General features: G+C 43.8%; 1 protein-coding gene across 1 annotated transcript in view; it reads left to right on the forward strand.

The window, feature by feature from the left end:
* Positions 1 to 23848, forward strand: part of RNF31 (ring finger protein 31) — a 30016-nt gene extending 6168 nt beyond the window's left edge. The window contains exons 2-22 of the mRNA XM_042471939.1: positions 982 to 1166; positions 2006 to 2152; positions 3740 to 3895; positions 4021 to 4080; positions 5096 to 5171; positions 6673 to 6862; positions 7410 to 7797; positions 8892 to 9164; positions 11148 to 11411; positions 11554 to 11736; positions 12761 to 12973; positions 13515 to 13688; positions 14026 to 14124; positions 15623 to 15712; positions 16873 to 16987; positions 17825 to 17943; positions 19876 to 19989; positions 20261 to 20318; positions 21042 to 21138; positions 22277 to 22451; positions 23232 to 23848. Of these exons, the coding sequence (XP_042327873.1) occupies positions 984 to 1166; positions 2006 to 2152; positions 3740 to 3895; positions 4021 to 4080; positions 5096 to 5171; positions 6673 to 6862; positions 7410 to 7797; positions 8892 to 9164; positions 11148 to 11411; positions 11554 to 11736; positions 12761 to 12973; positions 13515 to 13688; positions 14026 to 14124; positions 15623 to 15712; positions 16873 to 16987; positions 17825 to 17943; positions 19876 to 19989; positions 20261 to 20318; positions 21042 to 21138; positions 22277 to 22451; positions 23232 to 23285 (3228 nt within the window). The 5' untranslated portion in view covers positions 982 to 983 and the 3' untranslated portion in view covers positions 23286 to 23848. The remainder of the gene's footprint in view (positions 1 to 981; positions 1167 to 2005; positions 2153 to 3739; positions 3896 to 4020; positions 4081 to 5095; positions 5172 to 6672; positions 6863 to 7409; positions 7798 to 8891; positions 9165 to 11147; positions 11412 to 11553; positions 11737 to 12760; positions 12974 to 13514; positions 13689 to 14025; positions 14125 to 15622; positions 15713 to 16872; positions 16988 to 17824; positions 17944 to 19875; positions 19990 to 20260; positions 20319 to 21041; positions 21139 to 22276; positions 22452 to 23231) is intronic.
* The last annotated feature ends 870 nt before the right edge of the window (positions 23849 to 24718 follow it).

Here is a 24718-nt window from a genome sequence, read left to right on the forward strand (position 1 = left end):
TGTCCCGGTCTTTATGTATTTGACCAAAATATGTGATTTTTTGGGGGATGTTATTCAGTCTCTATAAAAAGGAAAAGCTATTTAAGTCTTACATAGGGGACATCTCATAAGTGGGGAAGCCTAGTGTGGTGTTGTTGTCTGAGTTTGGACTACAGTTCCAGCAACCAGGGTTTGAATACTTGCTCAGCCATGGAAACCCACTGAGGCTGATCCACACTGCAGAAATAATTCAGATTGACACCACTTTAACTGCCATGGTTCCATGCTATGGAATCCTGGAAATTGTAGTTTGTTGTGGCACAAAAGCTCTCTGACAGAGAAGGCTAAAGGTTATACAAAACTACAAATCCTCAGAACCCCATAGCATTCAGTTAAAATAGTATCAAACTGCATTATTTCTGCAGTCACACTCTCTCTGCCTGAGAAGAAGGCCAATGCAACCCCCTTCTGAACAATTCTTGTCAAGAAACTTTGTGATAGAGTCACCATACATTTGAAAAGACTTGAAAATATACAACAACAACAACAACAACAACAACAACAACAACAACGTATAAGTGAAAGCAAGCAGTCTGGAAAGGAACAAGATTTCCAGCCCTCAAATTAGGGACACCCTTTACCATAAGGGAACCCTGACAACTCCATATTTGGGGGTGGGGGGTAAAATAGTAGAAATGTAAAATTCAAAGGGAGCCCACAGGTCATCTAGTTCAGCCCCCGACCTACTGAGAAAAGTACAGGTAAGCATACCTTTAAAAGCTTCCAGTGAAGGAGAGGCCACTAGCATGTGCCCCCTTGCATGTTTGCTTTAGATTGTCTCCTCCTGAGATGCAGAGATGCTTTATAATGTGCCATCTAGATTGATAATTTCATCTGGCATTGTTATTTTTGATGCCTGTGAGTGATTATAAATATCACTCCACCTTATTCTTATTCTTTCTTTATGTTCTTCCACCCCCCTCACCCTCATTTTGGTGGCAGCCATGGAGGAGATGGAGCGGCAGTTCACTACTCTGCGGGATGAACTGGTGGCTGCTTTGATCAAGAGTCCTGCGGAGCAGAATCCAGAGTCTGTACAACGCTTGGTGGAGGTGGCATTACCCCCTGCCCAAAAGTACCGGGAAATAGATGCCAAGGGAATTATACAAGCTAATACCCAGGAGCAGGTAAGAGGACATTCTGGAAACCAGGCGGGAGGGTAAGTTTTGAGACTAGGAGACACTTTGGAAGCAGTGGAAGCAAGAGTAGTGGGGTGATTTCCCTACTTTCTGGAACTGTTTTGGGACTTGAAACAGCTGCCTAATGGGCAGGAGCTTCACCTGTACAATGTCTGCCTAGACATCAGCTGCTACCCAGGAAGGGAGCATGTAACCATTGGTGAGGCAGGGAAGGTAGCAGAGCTATAGATGTAAGGATCAAGGTATAACGGATAAGCAAGTGTTAAGAAATGTTGGCATGTGGATATGGTGAGCTTGGCTGCATCTACACTGCAGAATTAATACCGTTTGACACCACTTTAACTGCTATGGCTCAAGGCTATTGAATTCTAGGATTTGTAGTTTTGTGAGCTATTTAACCTTCTTTGTCAGAGAGCTCCAGTGCCACAACAAAGTACAAATCCCAGGATTCCATAGCATGGAGTCATGACAGTTAAAAAAGGTGTCTAACTGTATTCATGCTGCAATTTGGCAGCAGCCCTCAACTGGTGGGATGGGATGAGGGTGGGTTACAATTGAGGTTACATTTATTGTAGGTAGTCACATAAAGGTATAACTGAGTTATGCAGAATGCTGAGTGAACATTTTTAAACACCCAAAAGCAAGGTCCTGGTCCTTAAGAACTCTGGTTGATAATATCTCTTCCTCATGAGGTTTCAGAAACCAGATATATTAAGTCTGACAGGGTTGTAGAGTTCAGAGAGGATGTGCTGTTGATCTCCGTAAAGTTTGTGTATGTATGCAATGTCTGATAAGACATTAAGTCCAGTTTTCCAACTTCTTGCCAGACTGAGAAGGATCTTCACAAAATCTCCACTGCCTTGAACATCTTGGAGAAATACGGGCGCAACCTCTTGAACCCCCACAAGCCCAAGTTCTGGCGGACCGTTAAGTTCAACAATCCCGTCTTCCGTGACACAGTGGACACCATCCAGGTGAGAAAGATGCTCCGTTGAGAACACCAGCAAAGTACTAGTAGGAAGCATGTTCTTAGAAACAGGACATAGACCTGTCTAACTTTATCTACTTGAAAAATTTCTTAATGACTGTTAAACCTCCCATTAAAAACACATGCCAGGAACTAAAGAAGCAGGAACTGCTGTGTTAATGTCATTATTGATTTATGGCATTATATTTTTGTTTTCATGTTTCCAATTGGTTTTGAAAACCAGATTATTTTGTTTATTTTCTCAAGTCTGCACCCTTGGGGTCTCAAAATAAAACAAAATATAAAAAAGGGAAGGATACACGCATCTCACTGACTCCATTCCCAAATCACATTCTTGTCTTTCCGTCCATAGTTTCTGTGCAATTTTGGTCCCCCCCCCCCCCCCCGGCCCATCGTGTAACCACAAAACTCTGTCTCCAACAGATTGTTGGTAGACCATTGCCTGGCTGTAACACATTAGTGCTTCAGAGTCCATCTTTCACTCCATGTTCTTCAACATCTCCTTTTCTTTATAAACTGTCCAAGGGTTTGGAGTGAGGTGGCATCAACTTTCTCAAGTCACCCACTTATTTTACATCTGGCAGTGGAAGCTTGATCTTAGATTAGATGAGGAAGCTAATTTTTGTCCCATGTGGTAGTATTCAGTTGGCTGGAAATGTAGGTGTGTTCCACTTGAAGGTTCAGGATTGTAGATGCTGTTGGAACCGACCACTTCATAGCAAGGATATGTTGAAGGACCATCTGCCTCCACATCATGTTGCCTGAATAATATTTATTTATTTATTTATTTATTTATTTCCCGCCTCTCCCTGCAGATCGAGGCGGGTTACAAAACATAATCCAATAACATACATAGCAAACTTACATAATAAAACATAGTCTACATAACATATACAAACATGATCCCTATCCCCATACCAAAACAAAGTGTATAACAATAAAATCTAAATTAAAATAGATTAAAAAGTGGGTTTGGAGAGAGACTATTTGTGGGAAGGAGGAACAGTTTGTGTTAGGTAACAAGTGGCGGTAGCTGGGGTCAGTCTGGGAAGGCCTGCCGGAAGAGATCCGTCTTGACAGCTGTCTTAAAGGTATACTGAAGTAATTGTCAAAGGGTCTTCCCTCCATGTCTCTTCCAGTAGAAGCACAGTGTCTAGATACTTGGAACAGGGTCTCCTCAGTGGTGGTTCTCTCAGTCTAAGGATTCCCCACCCCCAAAGGAAGTTAACCTGGCTTGATCTTAGTGGTTTTGGTGCCAAGCTATAACAAGAAATTCCCAGTTACTTGCATGCTGTAACAGCTCTCCTCTATTGCCTTTCTGAAAAACTCCAGTAAAAAGAGCTTGGCCAGCCTACCTTGGCAGGGTGTTCAGTGGGGAGGGGACCACAACAGATAAGATTCTGTTTCATGTCAATGCCACCTTGGCTTCAAATAATGAAGGACTTTCCTTGCAGACTCCGACCCTTGATAAAGATCTGTCTGATGAAGAGGCAGAGGCAACCTGTATTGCTTTTGCTTGTCACCTTTCAATATCTTCTAAGTCTGTTGATTATTTTTTGTGTCTTTCTTTCAGGGCGGACGAGATGTTCTTCGTCTCTATGGCTATTCCAAAGAACAGACAGATGGCCTGTGCTTCCCTGAACATCTGCAGGAACCAGACACCCTCCGAGTGGCCTCCATCACAGCCGATGTCATGATGTTACGGGCTGAGCTGAATCTCCTCCTTTCGGTATGGCAAGTCTGTGATGCCAAGGAGCCTTGGCTCAAGGGGGGAGTAAGGATGGGGAGATGAGGGCAAGTACTGAGGGCCCAGATGTGAGCTGGAAAATATTAATGGTTCATTTCCCTTTTCAGGACAACCATCCCAATCCTCTGGTGTTACAAGAGTTAATGCAGGGAGGTGACAATTTAAGGGTGAGTCTGCTGTCAGTGATATCAGGACTGCAAAGCAGAGCTTAACTGCATACAGTACTTTCTCAGGTTGGAAAGGAATGCAACAGCTTCCTAGGCTACAAAGTAGAACTCAGTTCTATGTAGTACTTTGCCAGATGAAAAACCAGAGCTCAGTTGAAAGCAGTGCATTCTTAGGCAACAAAGCAGAGCTTACTTGGATCTGCAGAATTCCAAGTAGGATTACAAAGCCCAGTTAGACACATGTAGCACCTACTCAGGCTGTAAACCGAACTTCAGTTGCATGCACTAGTTTCCCAGGCTGTAACCAGAGCTCAGTTTAAAACAGCACCTTTTGGAGCTGCAATGCATAGCTCAACTCCTTGTGGCACCTGTCTGCTTTGCACAGCATAGCTCAGTTCCACACAGCACCTTTCCAGGCTGCAAAGCAGAGCTTCATTCATACAATTATTTTCTAGACTGCCAGCTCTATGCTATAGCTTTGCTTCAAAGCAAAATTCTGTTCTGTGCATTAACTTTCTGGGCTGCAAATCAGAATCCTGTTCTATGCAACCCGTTTCTAGCTTGCAATGCATAGCTCATATCAATGCAACACTTTCCTTGGATCAGGTTTTTCCTAGGTTTTGTATCTATGGTCCCTTCAAAATACCTGAAGGGCAGCCATAGGTAAGGCATGATATATACTGTATATATATAAAATATTGTACTTTTAAATTGCCTACTGGACAACATTCTCTGGGTAGTGAACAGTCTGTTAAAAATAAAAATCCTGACCATGATAAATATGACCATAGTTAAAAAAAAGAAGAAGTAGAATGTTAAATCACAAATTAAACTCAGCAGTAGAGGATAAAACATTCCATCATATAAAAACAACTTAAAAACAGAAGGATAAAGGTTCATAGGTATAGTAGCACTAAACATGTTTAATGTGGCCTTCTCAAAGGTGTGAAGGTGTGAATAAAACCGTTCAGATTCAAGTGTGTTTACTTGAGCCTTCTCCTTCTCTCTTTTTCAGGAAAGCCTGGTTACAGATGTCTTTCCCCTGCAAGAACATATGCCCCAGCATCTAGCTGCAACATTACCACACACAGGTAATGTGGGCTCTAGAGGATGGTTGCGGCAAAGGCCTGCAGTTTTTTCTACTCACAGAAATGTTGATTGTTCCACTTAGTGGAATTTGTTGTCTGATACATAATGTAGGTTGCTGTGAATTTCAGCTTTCAAATTTGATCTCTAACAACAAAACTGGGTGAGCAAGTTTTTAGTCCTCATGGGTAGAGAGAAAAGTGTGTGTGGCATATTTTTGGCAGAGCCCACTGCCTTCTCTATGTTGTAACCACCTGGGTCCCTAACATCAACTGGCAGCTTCCTTGCTTGACAGGGCTTCTTTGGCAGGGGAGCCCAGACACTGTCATGACCTAGCAGCTGAGTCTTCACTCCATTCTCAGTCTAAGATTGCTACCTTTTCAGAGTTTGGAAATTGCCCTTTTTCTTTTCTTTTTTTTTTTGGGGGGGGGGGGGGGGGGGGGGGGAAACGGGACTTCAGCTCTCAGAATCCCCAGGTTTTGCCACCAGGCTTGAACCCATTTCCTAAATCTTCTCTCTGCAGTCATATGGTTTACTCTCATGCTTGTTTTCTTATACAGTGGACCCTTGGCAACCACTGGGATTTGGTTCTAGGACCCCCCCCCCCCTCTTGGATGCCAAAATCCATGGATGCTTATTATATGCAGTAGGATAGGAAAATCTTACATAAAACCTTACATAAAATGGCAAAAATCACACTTTGCTTTTTGGATGTGTGTATGTGTGTGTGTGTGTGTGGCTATTTTCAAGCCATGGATGGTAGAATCCACGGCTTCAGAAGGCTAATTATATCAACTATATATTTTGCAAGCACTCAGGACCAGCTTCTGATTCTGAGCACCTTTGGAAGGGTCGAGGTTTTGCTCTGAAATTTAAAAATTGAGTTGCTCAGTCTAGTAAGGAACCCTTTCCCTTAGACAGATTCATCACCTTGGAGGTCTCATCCAAATTTCATACTAAAACCAAGTCTCGCCTGACATGGAAGCCAGCGCCTGCCACTGATGGTCACATGAGCCAGAGAGCAGTGTTGGGAAAAGACCAAAGTCTTTAATAAAAGTATAAGTATGTTATGTAAAAAGTGATTAAGCGATTTATAAAGTTAAAACATTAAACGTTAAAAACATAAAAAATCATTAAAGGACTATAAATACAAACCTTAAAAACAGCACAGCTCCATCCCAGCCTAGCAGCTTTCAGATATTTAAGAAATTTCCCAGTTTCTCTTTCCTTCTTCCATCTTTTTCCTCTGTTGCTGCACATGATTTCAAAGTTCAAAAGTAGTTCACACTCAGTAAACCCATCAGGAGGAGAGAAGAGAAGGGGTGGAATCTTGTCCTTTCCAGTAGGTTCAAGCAAAAGCAAACAGCTGCAGCCTCTTAACTTGTGTCATTTTCCTCATTAATAACTTTTGTCATTTTGACCACACTCTGATGTTGCTCTGGTTTTCTTTTGTGAAATGTTGGAGGGTAAGTTAGCCCTTAACTAGTTTTTTTGTCTTCTCCACAGGGTACCTGCCCCCCGATGCCTGCCTGCTTTGTGGGTTGGAGCCCCCATCTCTGCATTGCCCAGACTGTGCCCAGTCTCTGTGCCCGGACTGTGACCGCCTCTTCCACAAACATCCTTCACGGACACATCACCACCGGACGCCTTTGAATGACCAAGCATGGCGTAGTCCTCCTCCTCCACCTCCACCCAGGTATCCCAGAAACCTCTCTGCTTGCAGGCTGCTTTCATCTCTATTGCTTATGAACAGTTGGGTTTTTCAGTCTTTCAGTGTACTAGATTCTTTTTCTTTAATAACATTTTATTCATGTTTGGCTACTTTATGTAATGCAGATTTAAAGAAAGAGAAAGTAATAATCAGTACAATATAGCCTGTGCAGAGATTTAGAATTAAATGAGCAACCAAGGAATAAGTTCAGAAAACATCCATCCAAAAGACTGTGTGTGTGTGTTTTATGTTAATACATCCTTCCACAGATCTAAAAGATTATAAGAGTGAGTATGTCTGTCTGTTGATGTTTACAAATGAAAGTGTATTGGATTTTGAAATATGCAGTCAAATCTCAACTTGTGCGAGTTTAACTTTTGCGTATTTGATTATTCGTGAGAGAGATTCTAAGAGTTGTAGTCCAGAGATTAAATATTTTAGCACAGAATGTAGAATTAAGATATGATATTAATGGTTGACTCAGTCTTAACCGCTACCATTTACTAAGTGTGTGATTCCGGTCTCGTTTCAGTGTGTGTGGCGTGACGTCCGATGCTGCTTCCTTGCGACCTGCAACAGACTCCCTAATAGCATCCTGGCTCAGTGTCCCCACCCATCGGCCTCCATGGTGCTGTGCAGCCTGCCACATGAACAACGATGGCCGCGCCGTCCTGTGTGTGGCTTGTGACCGTCCACGTGGCTGCAAGATGCCCCAGAGCTTCAGTGCTGAGGAAGAGCCCAAGAGCTTGGGACAGCTGGCCCGGGGACGATGGGCATGTCAGTCTTGCACCTTCGAGAATGAGGTAGCCACGGTCCTGTGTGCTGTGTGTGAGAGGCCTCGCCTGGCCGGGAAGCCTGGCACTGGGGATGCCAAGCCCCTAATAGCTTGGGGAGAGGAGACTGTGCAGCAGTCGAAACAGGTAAATACATCAGCTGGATAGGCCATGGATGGGCCACAATTCAGTCCAAGCAAATCTGTGGAAGTTTTTATGCTTTGAGGCTGCTGAGATATATTCCTTTTCCCAAAGTTATTTGCAAAATGGATTAAATCAAAGCAGCAGTAAGAATTGTGTGGTCCATGTTTTTCTTGCAATCCAAATGAGGAAGGCCAACAAAGTAGGGGAAGCCAGTACAAATTACTGCCACTTGATGGTTTGGAAGGGGCTCGGGGCCTGATCATGTTTGATATACAGGTGGACTCTCCCTTATCCAAAATGCTTGGTGCCAGAAGTGTTTTGGATTTTGGAATATTTGCATGTTCATAATGAGATATATTGGAGATGGGGCACATGTGTATACTGAATCAGCAGAAGGCAGACGTCACTATTTCCGCCACTCATGTAGATGATTTTGGAATATCTTGGATTTTGAAGTGCTAGATAAAGGATACTCAATCTGTATTTTTGTCTTTTGCGGTACAATTGGCCCTTCTCTTATGCAGGGGATTCGTTCCAGACCCTGCTGCATAAGGGAAATTCCGCTTAAAGTCAAGCCCCATTAGAAACAACGAGGCTTGTTCCTGCAGCGCGCACATTGTGGGAGCACACCCCATTGTTTCTTCTGGGGTGCGAGAGAAGCCTTTCCGGTGCTTCCTCTGGTATACTGGAAGCAGCATATAGCGCACCCACGTATGACGTGGGCGCACTGTAGTATCATTATTTGTTTATTTATTTATTTATTGCATCCTTTGTAAAATCAGTGAATTTCAAAGAAAATAATAGTGATAAACCAAATACCATGTCTCACAGTCAGGCCACTTCACTTGGCAACTCATGGGGAGTCCAACTTCCTTATGTGGCCCACCTGGCAGCAGATTTGGCACCAACCCAGGCCTTAGCTTCTGAAATCGCATGGTCAAGTACCTTCAGGAAAACATGAAAAACACATAACATCATTTAAAACACATGATGTCTCTGTGGTTAGCTTTCTCCAACCTAATTTTCACTTCTGCCTAGTGCTCTGTCCCTCCCTGTTCTACGTTCATGAAATTTCCCCTTTTCTTCCTTCTCCATAGCTCCCTGGCTGGCAGTGTGAGCATTGCACTTTCTGGAACAAGGTCCCTGGCCGGGTGTGCGATATGTGCAACCGCACCAGCCAGCGAGGGGGGCCTGAGCCCTTGATGCCACACCCTAAGCTGGAGAAAGATGAGGAAGACAAGCGGAAGAGAGGACCACCAGTGGAAACCAAGAGTCCACGGAAGGCCCCACCCATCTCTTTAGAAGAGGCAGAGCATCGGAGGCAGGAAAAGCTCCGCGAGGATGGACAGAAGATGGTTGCCATGATCAGGGTGAGTTGGTCTTTATACATTTTGGGGAAGTAGACACACTCTCTCTCCTTTCCTCTTTTCTTCTCTCTCTTAAAATGACTGACAAACAGAACTTTATAAATGAAGTCACACAAAGTTTTGGCTTCTGCCTTCTTCAGTTGGTCAAAATAAAAATGAGCCATGTCCAAGCTGTTTCTTGAGAAACATACCTTGGGTGTCTGTTGAACATGAAGATATATTTGGAAGGAGAGCCAGTGCGGTGTAGTGGTTTGAGCATTGGAGATTGGGGTTCGAGTCCCTGCTCAGCTGTGAAAACCCACTGGGCGACCTTGGGCAAGTCACACACTCTCAGCCCCATGATAATTTCACCTTAGGGTCACCATAAGTTGGAAACGACTTGAAGGCTATAACAACAAAAATATTTGGAAGACGTTGTCTGGCTTGAATAGAATGTGAGTCATTTTAGTATATAAAAACAAACAGCTCTTCTGACAAGTTTGTTCCGGATCCCTGGTTAAAATCTGCATATCAGAGGGATTAAAAAACATAACATTATAAATAAAGGTTCAAAAATGGCTGAGATTCTGCCTTTTTCAGTTGCTCAGGATAAGAAAGAGCTACATCTAAGGTGGTAATCAAAAACACTGTTGGGTTGCTGTTAAACGTGATGGTATAGATATATCTAGTGACCGCTGCCAGAATATCCCAGCCAGCGTTCCTTTCCAGTCCTGGAAAAGGGTTCTTTGAACAGGTAACTGACTCCAAATATGCAAGTGTTGGGCCTTATCAGAAGAGCTATGTTGGATCAGAGCAAAGGCCTATTCAGTCCCTCATTCTGTTTCCTCAAAAACCAACCTTATGCTCTGATGAAACTACAAGCAGGAAGTATGGGTAGGTGTACCTTTCCACTTGTCTTTCCAGCAGCTTGTACAATAGAGGCATGTTTCCTCTGGTACTGGAGAAAGTGTGTGTGAGAGAGAGAGATTACTAGTAGTAACTGATAGCCCATCTTCCATGGATTTGTCTAGTTCCTCTTTAAAAGTATCTGGTTTGTTGGTAGACCAGGACACCTTTCACACTACAGAATTGTAGCACTGTGATTCCAATTTAAACACATCCTCTGGAACCTTGGATTTGTAGTTTGGTGAAACATTAGAATCCTCTGCTAAAGAATTCTAAATACCTCTCAAAATTACAGATCGCACGAGATCCTCTTTCCGTAGGGCATCTAGCAGCCTTACTTGTCCCTGCCTGTTAACCACAGCTACCCTCCCCAGAACCTGCTAGTTGCCACCCTCTCTCCAAGTCCCTTGCTATTTATTATCATTCATTATTTTATTTTTATTTATTTCATTTTTATGCTGCCTTTCTCCCAAAATGGAACTCAAGGAGCTCACAAGATGAAAACACTTTAAAAAGAAATTTAAAAAACACATTAAAACAACCTAGCTAAAGCAGCATAAAATTACCGTATATACTTGCCTGTAAATCGACCTCATGTATAAGTTGAGGGCAGGTTTTGGGGGCAGAATTTTGGATTTTGATATGACCCATGTATAAGTTGAGGTTAAAACTTAGAGGCATGTAACAAAGGATCTAAAGGATAAAACAATGAAAAACAATGCCAAATGATTCCATGATTCTATGAAAATTACAAAATTCCAGCAGGCGTAACTGTTTGCGCTCACATGAAAGGCTGGCTGGATGATAGAGCAGACGGGAGTCAGTGGTTTCATGACAGATTACACTCCTGCCTTTCAACAGGTTATGGTTACTTTTTTTTATGAGAGTCAAAGAATAGTACTTACATTGACCCATGGATAAATCGAATTAGGTTTTTTGGATTAATTTTTTGACTAAGATTTCTAGACTTATAGGTACAGTATACAGTAAGATTGAAAATGTACAAAAGTTTAAAACCATACTTGTTGTTTTGTGTACTTTCACTTGCTCTTCCTGACATAACCTGGGCTTCCACTGTTTCCTTTTCCCTCCCTTCCACAGGAAGCTGAAGCAGTAGGTGTGGCTCCTGAGATGGTGGCTGCCGCCTTGCGCTACTCGGGGGCAGAGCTGCCCCTAGCGTGGCTGAATTCAGAGCTTCCCTGCGTCCTGGAAGGTATGGCTGAATTGGCCACCCAGCGAGGGGAGCAAGAGCCCGGAGGCGGTCTGGGTGCCCTGACCCGCCAGGAAGTCCAGACCGCATGGATAGAAAGCCAGGGGGATGTGGATGAAGCTGTCAGCCGGTGTCTTAGCGCACGACGCAGCAAGGTAAGTTGAGGGAGGGTGAAAACTGTTGTACTCCTAAGAAAAATGTGAAGCCCCTGGGCATGTGCACAGTATCTTTTGAGGTCAAGCTCAGGGTTGTGGGCACTTAAGGTAGATCAAGAACCCATACTTCCTTTCTGAACAGATCCGGGAGCTGAAAGCACTGGGCTTTGAGGACCGTGGCCCTGTGTTGCAGGCCCTTTACCAGAACAATGGGGACTTGTGGCAGGCATTGGTGCAGCTGCAGCGCCAGCGGTTGGAACCTTTCCATCAGCGATTGTGGAACGATGAAGATCCCCCAATAGATTTTCACAACCCAGACCGACAGGTGAGAAAGTTCTGAAAGGAGGCTCCCTGAGCACCCCACCCCCCAGCACATTTATGTTAGTTTTATGTCATGCTTTTGCTCCAGAGATTTCAAAATGTCCCTCCACATTTGCTTGGGTTAGGGGTGAAGGACCCCTGAGAATATGGGAAAACTGCAAATAAAAAAATACTATTCTGTTTACCTGCGAGAATACCTCTCTAAAAATCCTCAGGTCCTCCAGTGCAACTCTGTGATCAATATCTGCCAAAGGTTAATCATGGAATCATGCTGCAAGACCAACAAATGCCTAGAGAAATGTTTTTTCTAGGAACATCTAGGTTCTCCACAACTCTGTGGTCAACTTCCAGCAGAATTGTGCTGGAGGACTTAGAGATTCCTAGAGAGAACATTTATTGCAGCCTATAAAGACCAGGTTGACTGCAACTACCCAGAGGTACAGCTCCCAGATTATGGAATGGCCTGCCAGAAGGGATCCATCATATTACCAGCTTGGACAGCTTTTAAAAAGCTGTCAAGACAGATCTCTTTCAGCAGGCCTTTCCTGAATAGTAAACCCGGCCACCATTTGAGTCCACCATCTTGAGTGTTCTGTAGCCCCATCGCACGTCTCTGATTATTTTAATGGATCATTTTATTGGTTACTGTGTTTAATTGATGTTTTAAGGGGAAGGAGGTAATAACTGGGATATTGTGGATTGTATGGACTTTTTAAACTGTAAGCTGCTTCAACTGTCATTTTGACAGAGGTGAGGTAAAAATAAAACTTATTATTTATTTTATATTAATCAAAACCACAAATAATCAAATCCACAAAAGTTAAAGCCACAAATGTGGAGGGTCAACTGTATAGGATTCTCCTTCCCCTTTTCTCATCACAGCCACCCTGTGAGGTAGGCTGGATGGAAGGAGAAAGAGTGATTGACTGGCCCAGGGCCAGCCCCATGAGTTTCACAGCTCACTGGGGGACTAGAGCTTAGATTCCCTGAATCGCAGTCTATTACTCCAGCCACTGCACTTCTTTCAGGCACTTCTTCGACGCCTCCTGGCCTCCCTCTCTCTGCCCAGCTGGGGCCGAGCAGAACTGGTGGTTTCACTGATGCTTGAACAGCCGAGCGATGGGGGCTGGGAGCTGGCTGACATTGTCGAGGCGGTGAAGGCCTCCCCCAGTCGCGACTTCATCAAGCGCTTGCTGAACTGGGAGTGCGCAGTCTGTAGCCTAGCCCTTCCTCGCAACAAGGTAGGTACCGAATACCAGCCCTTGGCCCTGAGTGACATTTCAAAATACATTCTAATTAACCAGACAGCCCTAAAGTGCCTTGAAATGCTCCTCATAGGTCGTTTGTTCAAAGGCCAGTAGGTGGTGCTGTTCCTCTATTCCACTTTTTGACCCAAAAGCTCAGTTGTACTAGTTTTGGTTGAATTCTCTTGGTCCCATCACCATCACAGGCATGTTTGGTGAAGCCATGGGAGACAGCCTTCTTGGTGGTTGTTCCCAGATTGTGGAATTCCCTCCTGCATGAAGTTGGGTTGCCACCTTCTCCTTTCCTTTCTCTGGTAGACAAAGACCTTCTGCTGCCTCCTGCCTCTGTTCCAGGTTCTGTCTGGAGAGGTTACTCTTTTGGACAACTCCCAGAATCCTTAGACAGCTTAAAAAAATAAAATAAAAGAACTTTCCTATGCCTGGGGCTTCCTGGAGGCACACTACTGATATGTGGACATTGGAAGAGATCAGGAAATGTTGACGTAATTCAGCCAACTTCTTCTTCGTCTGCTTTCAGATGCAGTCTCTGACATCATGTGAATGTACCATTTGCCCAGAATGCTTTGCTCTCCACTTCACCATTGCTGTGAAAGAGAAGCACATCACTGACCTGGTGTGCCCTGCTTGCTCTGAGCCAGAGATCAACGATGAGAAGGAACTTCTGAACTACTTCTCCACCCTTGACATCCAGGTGACTTCCTGCTTCCTCCTGCTGCTCTATTTTCTGACTGTGTGATACAAGGCCCCCCCAAACCCCTATTTTTTAAATTTTACCAACACTGTAGAATCATCACTGTTTTATCTGAAACTTCAGTCTGGAGGGGTTAAGGGCCACTAAAAGACCCTTGGAGGCCACATGTGAACTCAGGACACACTTTGCTCAGCCTTGCTTTAGTGGAATGAAGTTACTGCTTTCTTTTCTCTTCTTCTTTCTGACTTTCTTAAAAGACTTTGAAATGTTCCAACCTCTCCTCCCTTATTCTCTTTCCTTTAACTACCTCTCCTTCCTCCCCAATGTCACCTCTCAGTTGCGCAGTTGCCTGGACAGGGAGACCTATGAACTTTTCCACAAGAAGCTGACCGAACGCGTGCTCATGCGGGATCCAAAGTTTCAGTGGTGCACACATGTGAGTAAGCAGATTTGTGGGATGTTGTTTTTGAAGAAAAGAGGAGCAGGCGAAAGAGGAGGTGTGAAGGAGATAGGAAAGCCCATAGGAAAGTTGCTGATATGTGCCTTCAAGTTGATTTTATGTTTTCTTGGCAAGACTTCTTCAGAGAAGATTTGTTGTTGCCTTCCTCTGAGGCTGAGAGAGTGTGACCTGCCCAAGGTCACCCAGGTGATTTACTGTGGCTCAGAGGTATTTGAACACTGGTCTCCCAGAGTCCTATCCCAATACTTGGACCACTACACCATGTTCTCTTTTCTATAGAAAAGACATGCAGTGAATTGCATGAATATTAAAATGGGATAGCATGTTGTATGTAAAAAGTCAAGTTAAGATGATGAAACTTAGGCGGATGCATAATGGGATTACGTGATTTATTGGAAAACACTGCATCAAGAAAAGCATGAAGTCACACTGCAGATGGATAGACTCAATCAAGGAAGCCACAACCCTGACTTTGCAAGACTTGAGTAAGGTTATAAGTGACCAGGGCTTTTGGAGAACTCTCATTCCTAGAAGGCAACTTGATGGCAAATAACAACAAAGTCTGTTGTTTTGGTCACACTCTTGTGTGACTGACAGAGGAGGCAGAGCTGTTCAGATAGTCTTTTTGCCCTTGCTTGGATTGGTTTGGTCCAGCCAAGTCTTAGGCCATAGCCAGAGTATGATCAAAAGAATCCCTACAAACTTTTATCTTCTGCAACTGGCTTTGGAAGGAAATGCTTTCTTCAGGTGGCATCCAGGAGCAATAATTCAGCCATTGCTGCAGGGAAGGGACTAGAAAGGACTTTTCAAGGGGTAGGGAGAGTTTGTGGAGTCTGGTGACCTGGGGCTGCAGAAATGGCTTTGAGGCCCACATGTGGCCATGGGCCACACTTTTTTCCACCTCAGTCTTAAATTGTGGTGAGTGTCCAATGCATATCTAAAATTGGCTCCTAGGTTGGAGAGAGAGAGGCTTAAGATCTTTGTAAGTGGACTTTCTGTCTGCAGGAAGTAGAACTTAGTAGCCGAAAAGAAGAACTTAATTGCTCCTTTTTGCAACATCTGTATTCAGATAGTAGGTGCGAGGAGGTTACTACATACAGGAGCCACCAGAGTGACTGGCACATATCAGTCCTGATGTTGGAACCAATGTGCTTTGGGACATTGTGCTTAGTGCAGTGTGCTTTGTGACAATGTGCATTGGCAGAACCTGATATGCAACAGGCCACTCTTGCTGTGCCCTGATACACATCTTCACTAACTGTGTTTTTCATTTCCCTTTGTGTATACTTATATATTTACACACACACACACACACACACACACAGAGAGTTATGCAGCATAGCCACAATAGAGAATTCCATCTGCAGTCCCTAGCTGTATACAAACCTTGTGATTAGACACATACAACCCAACAACACCCTCACCATAACCTCTCTCTCTCCCTCTTTCTATCTTTTCTTTTTCTCCTCTCCAGTGTTCCTTCGGCTTCATCTACGAGTCTGAGCAGCTGGAAGCCAAGTGTCCACAGTGCTGCAAGAGTTTCTGTGTCCAGTGCAAGCGCCAGGTCTGTCCAGTCTCTTGAGGGTGTTTGGAGGGGTATGTGGAGGAAAAGCTGGGAGCCTCAATGATGACACACCAGCAGGCCAAGGTTTAAACCAAATAACTTTTTTTAAAAAAACCTCTGAAAGAACTCTGTAAATTACACTTGGTGCTGGCACAGAAGATGGGGGGGGGGGGGGTTGGGGGGGGGATTTTTAAATTATTTGGTGGCTTAGTGGTTAAGATGCCAATTCTGATGATCAGAAGATGGAAAGGTTGGCAGTTCGAGGCCCGAGTGCTGCATGATGGGGTGAGCTCCTGTCACTAGGCCCAGCTTCTGCCAACCTAGGAGTCCAAATCCATGCAAATGCAAGTAGATAAATAGGTACCACTTTGGTGGGAAGGGGATAGCATTGGTTGCAGTCATTCTGGCTACATGACCACCAGAGCAGACCTCGGACAACGCTGGCTCTTTGGCTTAATAACGGAGATGAGCACCACCCCCTAAGGCCAGTTACGACTAGACATTCATATGAAAGGACTACCTTTACCTTAGCTTTAAATTATTACTAAAGTTCCCATAACCAGATTTCCTTTATCATTTTTTGTTTGGGAGACACTGTTCAGCACCTTGGAGAGCTCTTATAAAGTCTGGATGAAAAGCTGGAGTAAATGCACTGACCCCACCAACTTCTACTCATACAGATTTTTAAAAATGAATGCAAAAGTTGCCAAGTGAGCCTTCCTGGGGAGAGACTTCAGCCAGCAAGGAACCACTGCCTAGAAGGCTCTTTCCTCAGGCTCCACTTACTTCTCCTTATATGGTGACAGAGGGAGGCTCTCTTCTTTGGAGGTCTCCTTGCTTGGCGGTCTTTAAACAGAGACTGGATGGCCATCTCTTGGGGATGTTTTGATTGAGAGTTCCTGCATGGCAGAATGGGGTTGGACTGGATGGCCCCTGGGGTCTCTTCCAATTCTATTATTCCCAGGCTCCACTCCCATTTCTTTATATAGTTGTGGAGAAGGGACTCTGGGCAATTCTGGGAGCTGTAGTCCAGGAAAACGAATGTGTTCAAGCTCTTGGTACCCAGTTCAGTTTCTTTTGTTTGTGTGTGCTTGTTTGCAAAGAAGATGAATATTGCTCCTCCTTGACTCTTTTTCTCTTTTCTCTTCCCTTGATTGCAGTGGGAGCCACAGCATCAGGGGCTGACATGCGAAGGTTTCTTGGAATGGAAGCGAACCAATGATCCAGAATACCAGGCGCAGGGCTTGGCTGTCTACCTGCAGGAGAATGGGATTGGTGAGGATTCCCACCATCACTCCCTGCCCCCCCCCCCCCAACTTTAAGGGCCTTGCTCCCAAGACATCCATGGTACAATGTATAGTTTCCTGGCTGGCCTGAGACTTGAACTCTCCTTTTGTAGAAATGTAGCTGCTTATTCCTTTTACTCAGGCCTCTGGATTGCCTGAACCCGGGAGGGGCAACAGTGTCGGGCCCAGCAGACAAAAATTGCCCCAGTTTTCTGTAGGATTGTATGGGCACCATACAGCCAGGCCAAAATATATTGTAAAAACCCCAGTTGTCTGGAAGTATTCAGAGGTCTGTTTTAACAAAATTGGTGTACATGTTAAATAGTGCAAGAAGACGCCTGCAGCCTATTTAACAGGAGAGGTTCTGCTCCATGAGGCTTCCAGGAAAGAGTTATTATTTGCCTCTGTGCTGTGTCCAAAAACTTCCAATGCCATGCAGCTGTTAAAGCCTTAGAGAAGAAAAGTGAGAATGTGATCCAAAAGATGAAAATCCAGTGGATCTGGGCTCCTGGGGGAAGGAAATGAAGGATGCAGTCCATGAAAGTGGACCATCCTTTCTCTCACCCACCTGCACATATGTGGGATCTCTGCCTGAGAATCCCACAACAAAGGCCTTCAAGAGGCATGTAAATTCAGTTGGGCTTAGACCATTCTTTCCTGGATGTGTATCTTGCTGCCATGACATTGGCGCAATTATGCAGCATCCCTTGGGCTAAGTGGACCTCTCCTTTAATAGGATAGGGCCAGGTAGTCTTTTCCTTTAATCTCTGCAGCCACTTTTCTCCAAAGCTTTGCTCCCTAACCTCCTTTTTTCCTCTTCTTTCAGCATGTCCCAAATGTAAATTCTCGTATGCCTTGGCCCGCGGAGGCTGCATGCATTTCCAGTGTTCCCAGTGCAGGCATCATTTCTGCAGTGGCTGCTATGGGGCTTTCTATGGCACAAATGTAATATTATTATTATTATTATTATTATCATCATCATCATCATCATCATCATTGTTATCATTATTATTAGTTGGATAGGGGTTGACAGGGAAGGCATTCAGTGTAATGCATTAAAAGTTATATATGGATTTTGGAATATTTGCATATACATAAAGAGATATCTTGACGATGGTACCCAAATCTAAACATGAAATTCATGTGTTTCATAAACACCTTATACACATACATAATATTTTAAATAATTTTGTATATGAAGCAAATCAACCATCAGAAAGCAAAAGTATCACTCAGCCACACATGGGGGCAATTTTGGATTTTGGAGTATTTCGGATTTCAGAATTTTGGATCAGGGAGGCTCAATCTTTACCTCATTTACCTTTAACTAGTTATTTTGGGGGGGCTACAAGGGTGTAGTTAATGAAACTGAATTTACATTTTTGGGTGTAATGAGCAGCAGATTTTAATTACTTCCCAACATTGCCTTTTTGGGGCATTTCCAGAAGTTTCTTGACAGAAATTTTTCAGTTTACGTATTTTAAATGTTTTTCCCCCGCAAAAATATACAAAGAATAATGCCAGAGTAACAAACCTCTCAATAAGTAACAAAACCAGTTACTTTGTCAACATTTCAGTGAGTAATGGTAACAAGTTACTTCTCAAACACTGCAACACTAGCAACAGGAACAAGTTACTTTTAATAAGTAACTTTCCAAGCTTTAAAAATAAATAAAGTATTGTTTTTGCCTCTTCAAATTCCTCTGGATGGAGTGGGATAAAAATTCTAACTCACTGTTATCTCTTGGCCATCTTGATTTGCAATGTGTTCTGCTGTTTGTTTTTTAAATTAGATTTCTCCTTCACAGCAACCCTGTGAGGTGGGCCAATATTCATTCCCATTTGATACATGAGTGAAACTGAGCCTAGGGGAGTGTGACTTGCCCAAAACCAAACATGCAATCCATTGTGAAACATAACAGGTTGAGCCCAGGTCAGTCTAGTTGGTATCTACCTCTCCACCTACTAAGCCATACGTAAGCTGTTTCTCAATATTGAAACAGATGCAAATAGGTGCCACCTGCAATGTACACTGTGTGTTGGACGTAATCTGGTTACACCCATATTGTTTACTAAGATGAAGTTTCCATCAGTGAGTACAGAAGTGGTAAGAAGTGTGGGGAGTGGCTGAGGGTTGTGACAGTCTCAAATTGGAAAGAAAGACAAGAGAGAGAAATAGAGAGATGTTTTTGTATGAAACCTTGCTGTTATCCCAAGCCATTGACTGAAATAAAATCCTGAGATAAAATCCTGCCTCTTGAGAGGATGATATCATTCCCCCAAAATTACATCAGTGTCAGAAGATGACTAGACAAAGCCTTAAGTGTAATGTGTTTGGGAGAACTATGGATTTATTGAAGACTGTGACAGTGGGGAGAAGAGGCAGAGAAAAATGGAAATAAAAGTCTTCCGTTAACTGCTCCTGCCCCAAAAGATAATCAAAATAGGCTCCATTTATGGTTACTGGCTCCATGTTTTGGGGGGGGGGCAGAAACATTCTCCCTCTCCCTCTTTCTCTTTCACACAGAAACACATACACACCTCAGGACAGGGGCGAAGCCGGGGGGGGGGGGTTTCTTGGGGTCTGGACCCCCCCCCTTCCATTAGAAAAACGAATGGTGTGTGCTGCTGCGACGCTGCACTCAAGCCCCATTATAATGGTGGCACTTAGTCTGGACCCCCCCTTCCTAAAATCCTAGCTACGTCCCTGCTCAGGATACCAGTTTTAGCCTGAGAGATGTGCTGTTGCCAATATATGCAATTGTTAGCTAGAGCTCTGGTGAAGAACTTGCATCCAATATATTTATGTGTTGGTGGTGGGCACAGCCATGAAGCAGTCTTGCAGCCTTGCTTTACCTAAGTCTCCATCTCTTCCAGAAATGCCCAATAGCCGACTGCCCAATTCGGCGGTCTCTGCACGGCCACCATCCCCGCGACTGCCTCTTCTACCTGCGGGACTGGGACGTGCCGCGCCTGCAGCAACTCTTACAGGTTGGTTTGTGTACCGAGGCACTACGTAAAGGGTACAGAAGGGTGCCAGCTGAAAAGCAAAGGCTACAGCAGCCCACTGAGCAAAAATTTGGGAGGAATTGTTTCTTGTGGTGGAAGAAGGGTGACAACCTCCATGCCACCATTCTCTGAAGATGCCAGCCATAGATGCAGGCAAAATGTCAGGAATAAGTTATTTCAGAACATGGCCAAATAGCCTGAAAACCCCACAAAAAACAAGCTACAGTTCATTCACTTTTTTTGCCCATTCCAGGATAACAACATCGTGTTCAACACAGACCCTCCAGCTGGGACCCGCGCCGCACCTGGAGGTGAGTGCCAAAGGATTCTGGGAAATCTTGGTTAGTCAAGAACATCTACATCAACCTTCTTTTAACACAGTGATCTTTAGATGTCTTGAACTACAGCTCCTATCATCGTCTGCAAGGATTGTCTCTGTAGCGCAAAAGACCTGGCAGGTGTCAGGACAGGGAAGGCTGATTCTCAGTTGCTGCCTTGAAAAACGGGGTTTGGATAATTTGATTTTTCCCTTATTTTAAAATATTTTGCAACGAATTCTAGATGTGTGTATGTATCAGAACTGTAGATCCCAAGTAAACTGACTGAACCTTGCTTTTTAGCAGGCAATGTAGGTGGTTTTATTTAAGCGTTACCTTTTCAGAAGCTTGATTTTTATCATAGACTCTGCTGCTTCTAAAATTGCTATTTTGTTTTTAACTCCTTATTTAGTTCTTTAGCTCTTAGTTTGTAGAGTTGTGTTTTTTATTCTTATTTTGTACCATACCGATTTTTGTGACTTGAGTACTTCTACTTGCATGCATTCCTGACTATGAACAATTAGCTCCTTTGCTCCCTTTATATATTACTACTTTTAATTCTTCAATCCATTTTTTTAAAAGTACTTTTAAATGACTTTGTATTGTTTCATCATGTCTTCTGCAGTATATCCTTTGTGGTGGCTTAGCAATTTTATTATATTAAACAGCATAGAAAGAATCACAAATAAATAATGCCCGTACCTCTCTTCCATTCAGCTGGATGCCGTGTTATGGAACAGAAGGAGACTTTGGCAGGATTAAAAGATGAGCCTTGTGGGAAAGAGACACCCACTGGATATGCTGGGCTTTGTCAGTAAGTTACACAATTGTATTTGTTTTTTTAATAATATGTATGTCCTGCATGGCAGGGGTTGGGTTTAGAAGGCCATCTAGTCCCTTCCAGCTCTTAAGATTCCATGATTCTATATCCCACTTTTCTTCCAAAGAGCTCAAGGTGGCATAAGTGCCACTCCCTATTCTCCAAAGTATCCTCACAACTACCCTATGAGGTAGGTCAGACTGAGGAAGAGACTGCCTAGCCAAATTCACTTGGTGAGTTTTATGGGTGGGTGAGACACCAGAATCTGCTTCTAACTTGTCCGAGACCAACACGGTAACCCAGGAGTGGGAAGTGTATAACCTTCAAAATGTTGTTGGACTCCAGTTCCCAGCATCCTTCATTGTTAGCTGTGGTGGCTAGGAGGGTTACCCGATTAGTTATGACACATCTAACTACTAACTGGCTCTAACCACAATGTTTTGTCTTGGCATTTGGGGTGGGTTTCTGGGGCTGCCAAAGACTGAGAAATCATTACCTGATTGTTGAAGGCATCATACTGGGTTTAAGGCAGAATTACAGGCCAAGGGCCCCATTTCTGAGGTCTTCCCTAACCCTCTATTGGTCCCTTAAAGCCCTCCCAATAATACTAGTTTTTATACAAAAAATATTGACATGGTTTTAGGTTATTTTCACCCCAAAACTGCAGGAAAAAATCCACCAAACTCCACCAGTACTTCTGTTTTTATCCATGACCTTCTCAAAATGGTGACTAGGAGTCAACAGGAAGTGGTATCCTGTCATTTCCAATCACCCCCTAACCCCCCCTCCCCAAAACTACACCCCCCAAGACCTCTGTTTTCATCCATGTCCTTCTCAAAATAGTGACTGGAAATGACAGAACATCACTTCCTGTTGATATTTTGAGAAGGACATGAATGACAATAGAGGTGTTTAGGTGTGCCGACGGAAGCAGGGAGGTTGTTACACTTGGGGGGGAGGCTCAATGGTGTGGAAAACTGGCTCCTGCATAGTTGCCCAGCCGTAGTTTAGTGATACATGGGAGGCTTTGGTGCAATGGAGCACTCTCTGGCTGAGGAGGAAAGACGCAAGTTGGCATGAGTGGGGAGCAAGATGTGTCAAGGTTATTGATGTCCCCTTGCCCTGCTTCCAGGGCACACTACAAGGAGTACCTGGTCAGCCTCATTAACAGCCACTCCCTGGACCCAGCCACCCTCTATACGCTACAAGAAGCTGAGAATGTGTGTCGCCGTCACTTGCCTGCCACTCAGGTGCCACCTCAGGGAACAGCGGAGGAGGAGGAGGCCTACCGTGGACGCTTGGTCAAGGTGAAATTGGGAGGCCTGCAAATTGGGAGGACCTGGTTGGGTGAGGGAGGATCCCTTCAAAATATCTTATTATTATTATTATTATTATTATTATTATTGTTTTTTGTTGAGTTTTTGGCTATGTGGCCATGTTCTAGATGCCAGCATTCTCTGAAGATGCCAGCCAGAGATGCTGCTGAAATGTCAAGAATAAACTCTTATAGAACATGACCACCTAGCCCAAAAAACTCACAAAAATGATGGATGGCCACCATGAAAGCCTTCAACTTCACATTATTATTATTAATAATAATAATAATAATAATAATAATAATAATAATAATAATAATAATAATATTATTACAGTCAGCCCTCCACATTTGCAGCTTTGACTTTTGCACATTTGATTATTTGTGGGTTTGTTTCATATGTTCTATCTAGGAATCTCTAGGTCTTCCAGCGCAACTCTGTCATTTGTAGATCCTCTGGCATAATGCTGTGATCAACCTCTGGCAGGTGTTGACCAGAGTTGCGCTGGAGGACCTGGAGATGCCAAGAGAAGTGTTCTCTTAGCTAAAAAGAAGAGTGTTTGCGGTTTTTCCACATTTGCAGGCGTCCTTCACCCTTGGCCCCAGCAAATGTGGAGGGACCACAGTATTATTAGTTCTTACCTGCCTCTCCCCATAGATCAATGGGGGGGGGGGGCAACAATTAACAAAAAACATCAGTTGAAGCACACACATATTAAAACTCATGGCTCACTTCTCCCTTTTTTCTGTCTGCCCCACAAAACTGCCATAGATTTTAAGGGATGAGGTGCCTCTGGGCCCTAAAATTCCACGCAGACGGAAGTAGCTGGATGAAAGCAGACCTCATCCTCAGGGAAAGAAGCCAGGACTTGGAGCTGAGATCTTTCTGGGGAGAGTTGAATGGAAGCCATCTATCCCTTGAGTCCAGCAAAGGAATCCTTATTGCCTCCAAGCAGCATTAAACATTTCAGAATTGGATGTTTCCATCCAAGATGCAGTCTTAAGAGCTTTGAAGCCAAAAGTTAGGACTTTCAGGGTCATGTTTGCAAACATGCTGTTCTCCCAGAAGAACATTTTGGAAGAAGATGGAGATGGGGAGGGATTTTTTTTACCTTCTGGCATAATGCTGTTTGAGAAGAGTTTGATTTACAAAATAGATGGATTGTTACCAAGATGGGTCTTTTTTTAACTCAGTGGTGGGTTGGAAATGATAAACCTCCAACCTCCCCCAAAAATTATTCAGAGTGATCAAACTGGGGGGAAAACCTTGTTGAAATTCCTGGTGAAGCAGCTGTTCATTTTTGCAAATTCTTTAACCAGCACTTTGAGCTTGTTGTATATCTCTTGGGAGATGCATAATTCCAAATAAACTAGTTTGTAATTTTAAAAGGAAGTGTGAGACTGTTTTCTTTTTCCCTCTTGCCTTTCCCTGTCTTTCTTTTTTTACTAAGTACCATCTAACTTGTTCTTCATATTCACAGCTTCTGCAGAGACCAAGGTATTAAAGAAAAAGTTTTGTCCCCCTTGTTCCTCGCGCTTGAAATGGCCAGAGAAGAATCATTGCGTAAAGACCACTGTGAAATTCATCAACATTTCTTTAAGAGCCAAAATAGCAGAGTTGGGGGGCGGATTGCTTTTGAGACTATACATCCCAGAATCCCCAGCTGGCTGGGGATTCTGAATGTTTATGGTCCAAAAACAAACTTCCCCAGGCTTTGTAAAAGGGGTATAGCTTTTATAAAAGATTTTGAATCCCTCTCCGATAGTCACAGGCTGCACCTGCATAGCAGAAATAATTCAGTTTGACACCACTTTAGCTGCCACGATGCCGTCCTTCAGAAACTTTGGCTTTGTAGTTTTGTGAGGCACCAGCATTCTGGCGGAGATGGCTGAAGACTTTGTAACACTACAAATGCCAGGTGTCAAACTGCATTATTTACAGATGCACCCACAGTTACTGGCAGTGATAGCCTTCAGCTAAAATATGCTGGCATTTTGGGGCTCTGATACTTTTGCCTTTGTCCATGCCTGGCGTGTGCCCTCCTGCAACTTTCTGGGAAATCAGACAGTGCCCTTTCATTCCCTCTAACCTTTCGCAGATGAAAACCAAAAGATCTCAGTGTGTAGTCAAGGCAGTCCATGTTATTAATGAGGGAAAACACCCAAACGAAGAAGCTGCAGCAGTTTGCTTTTGCCTGAGTCTCCTGGGAAGGGCAAGATTCTGCCTCCTCTTCTCTTTGCTGAGTGACCTGGGTGCAA

Source organism: Sceloporus undulatus, chromosome 6, assembly GCF_019175285.1.
Source record: "Sceloporus undulatus isolate JIND9_A2432 ecotype Alabama chromosome 6, SceUnd_v1.1, whole genome shotgun sequence".
Taxonomy (NCBI): domain Eukaryota; kingdom Metazoa; phylum Chordata; class Lepidosauria; order Squamata; family Phrynosomatidae; genus Sceloporus; species Sceloporus undulatus.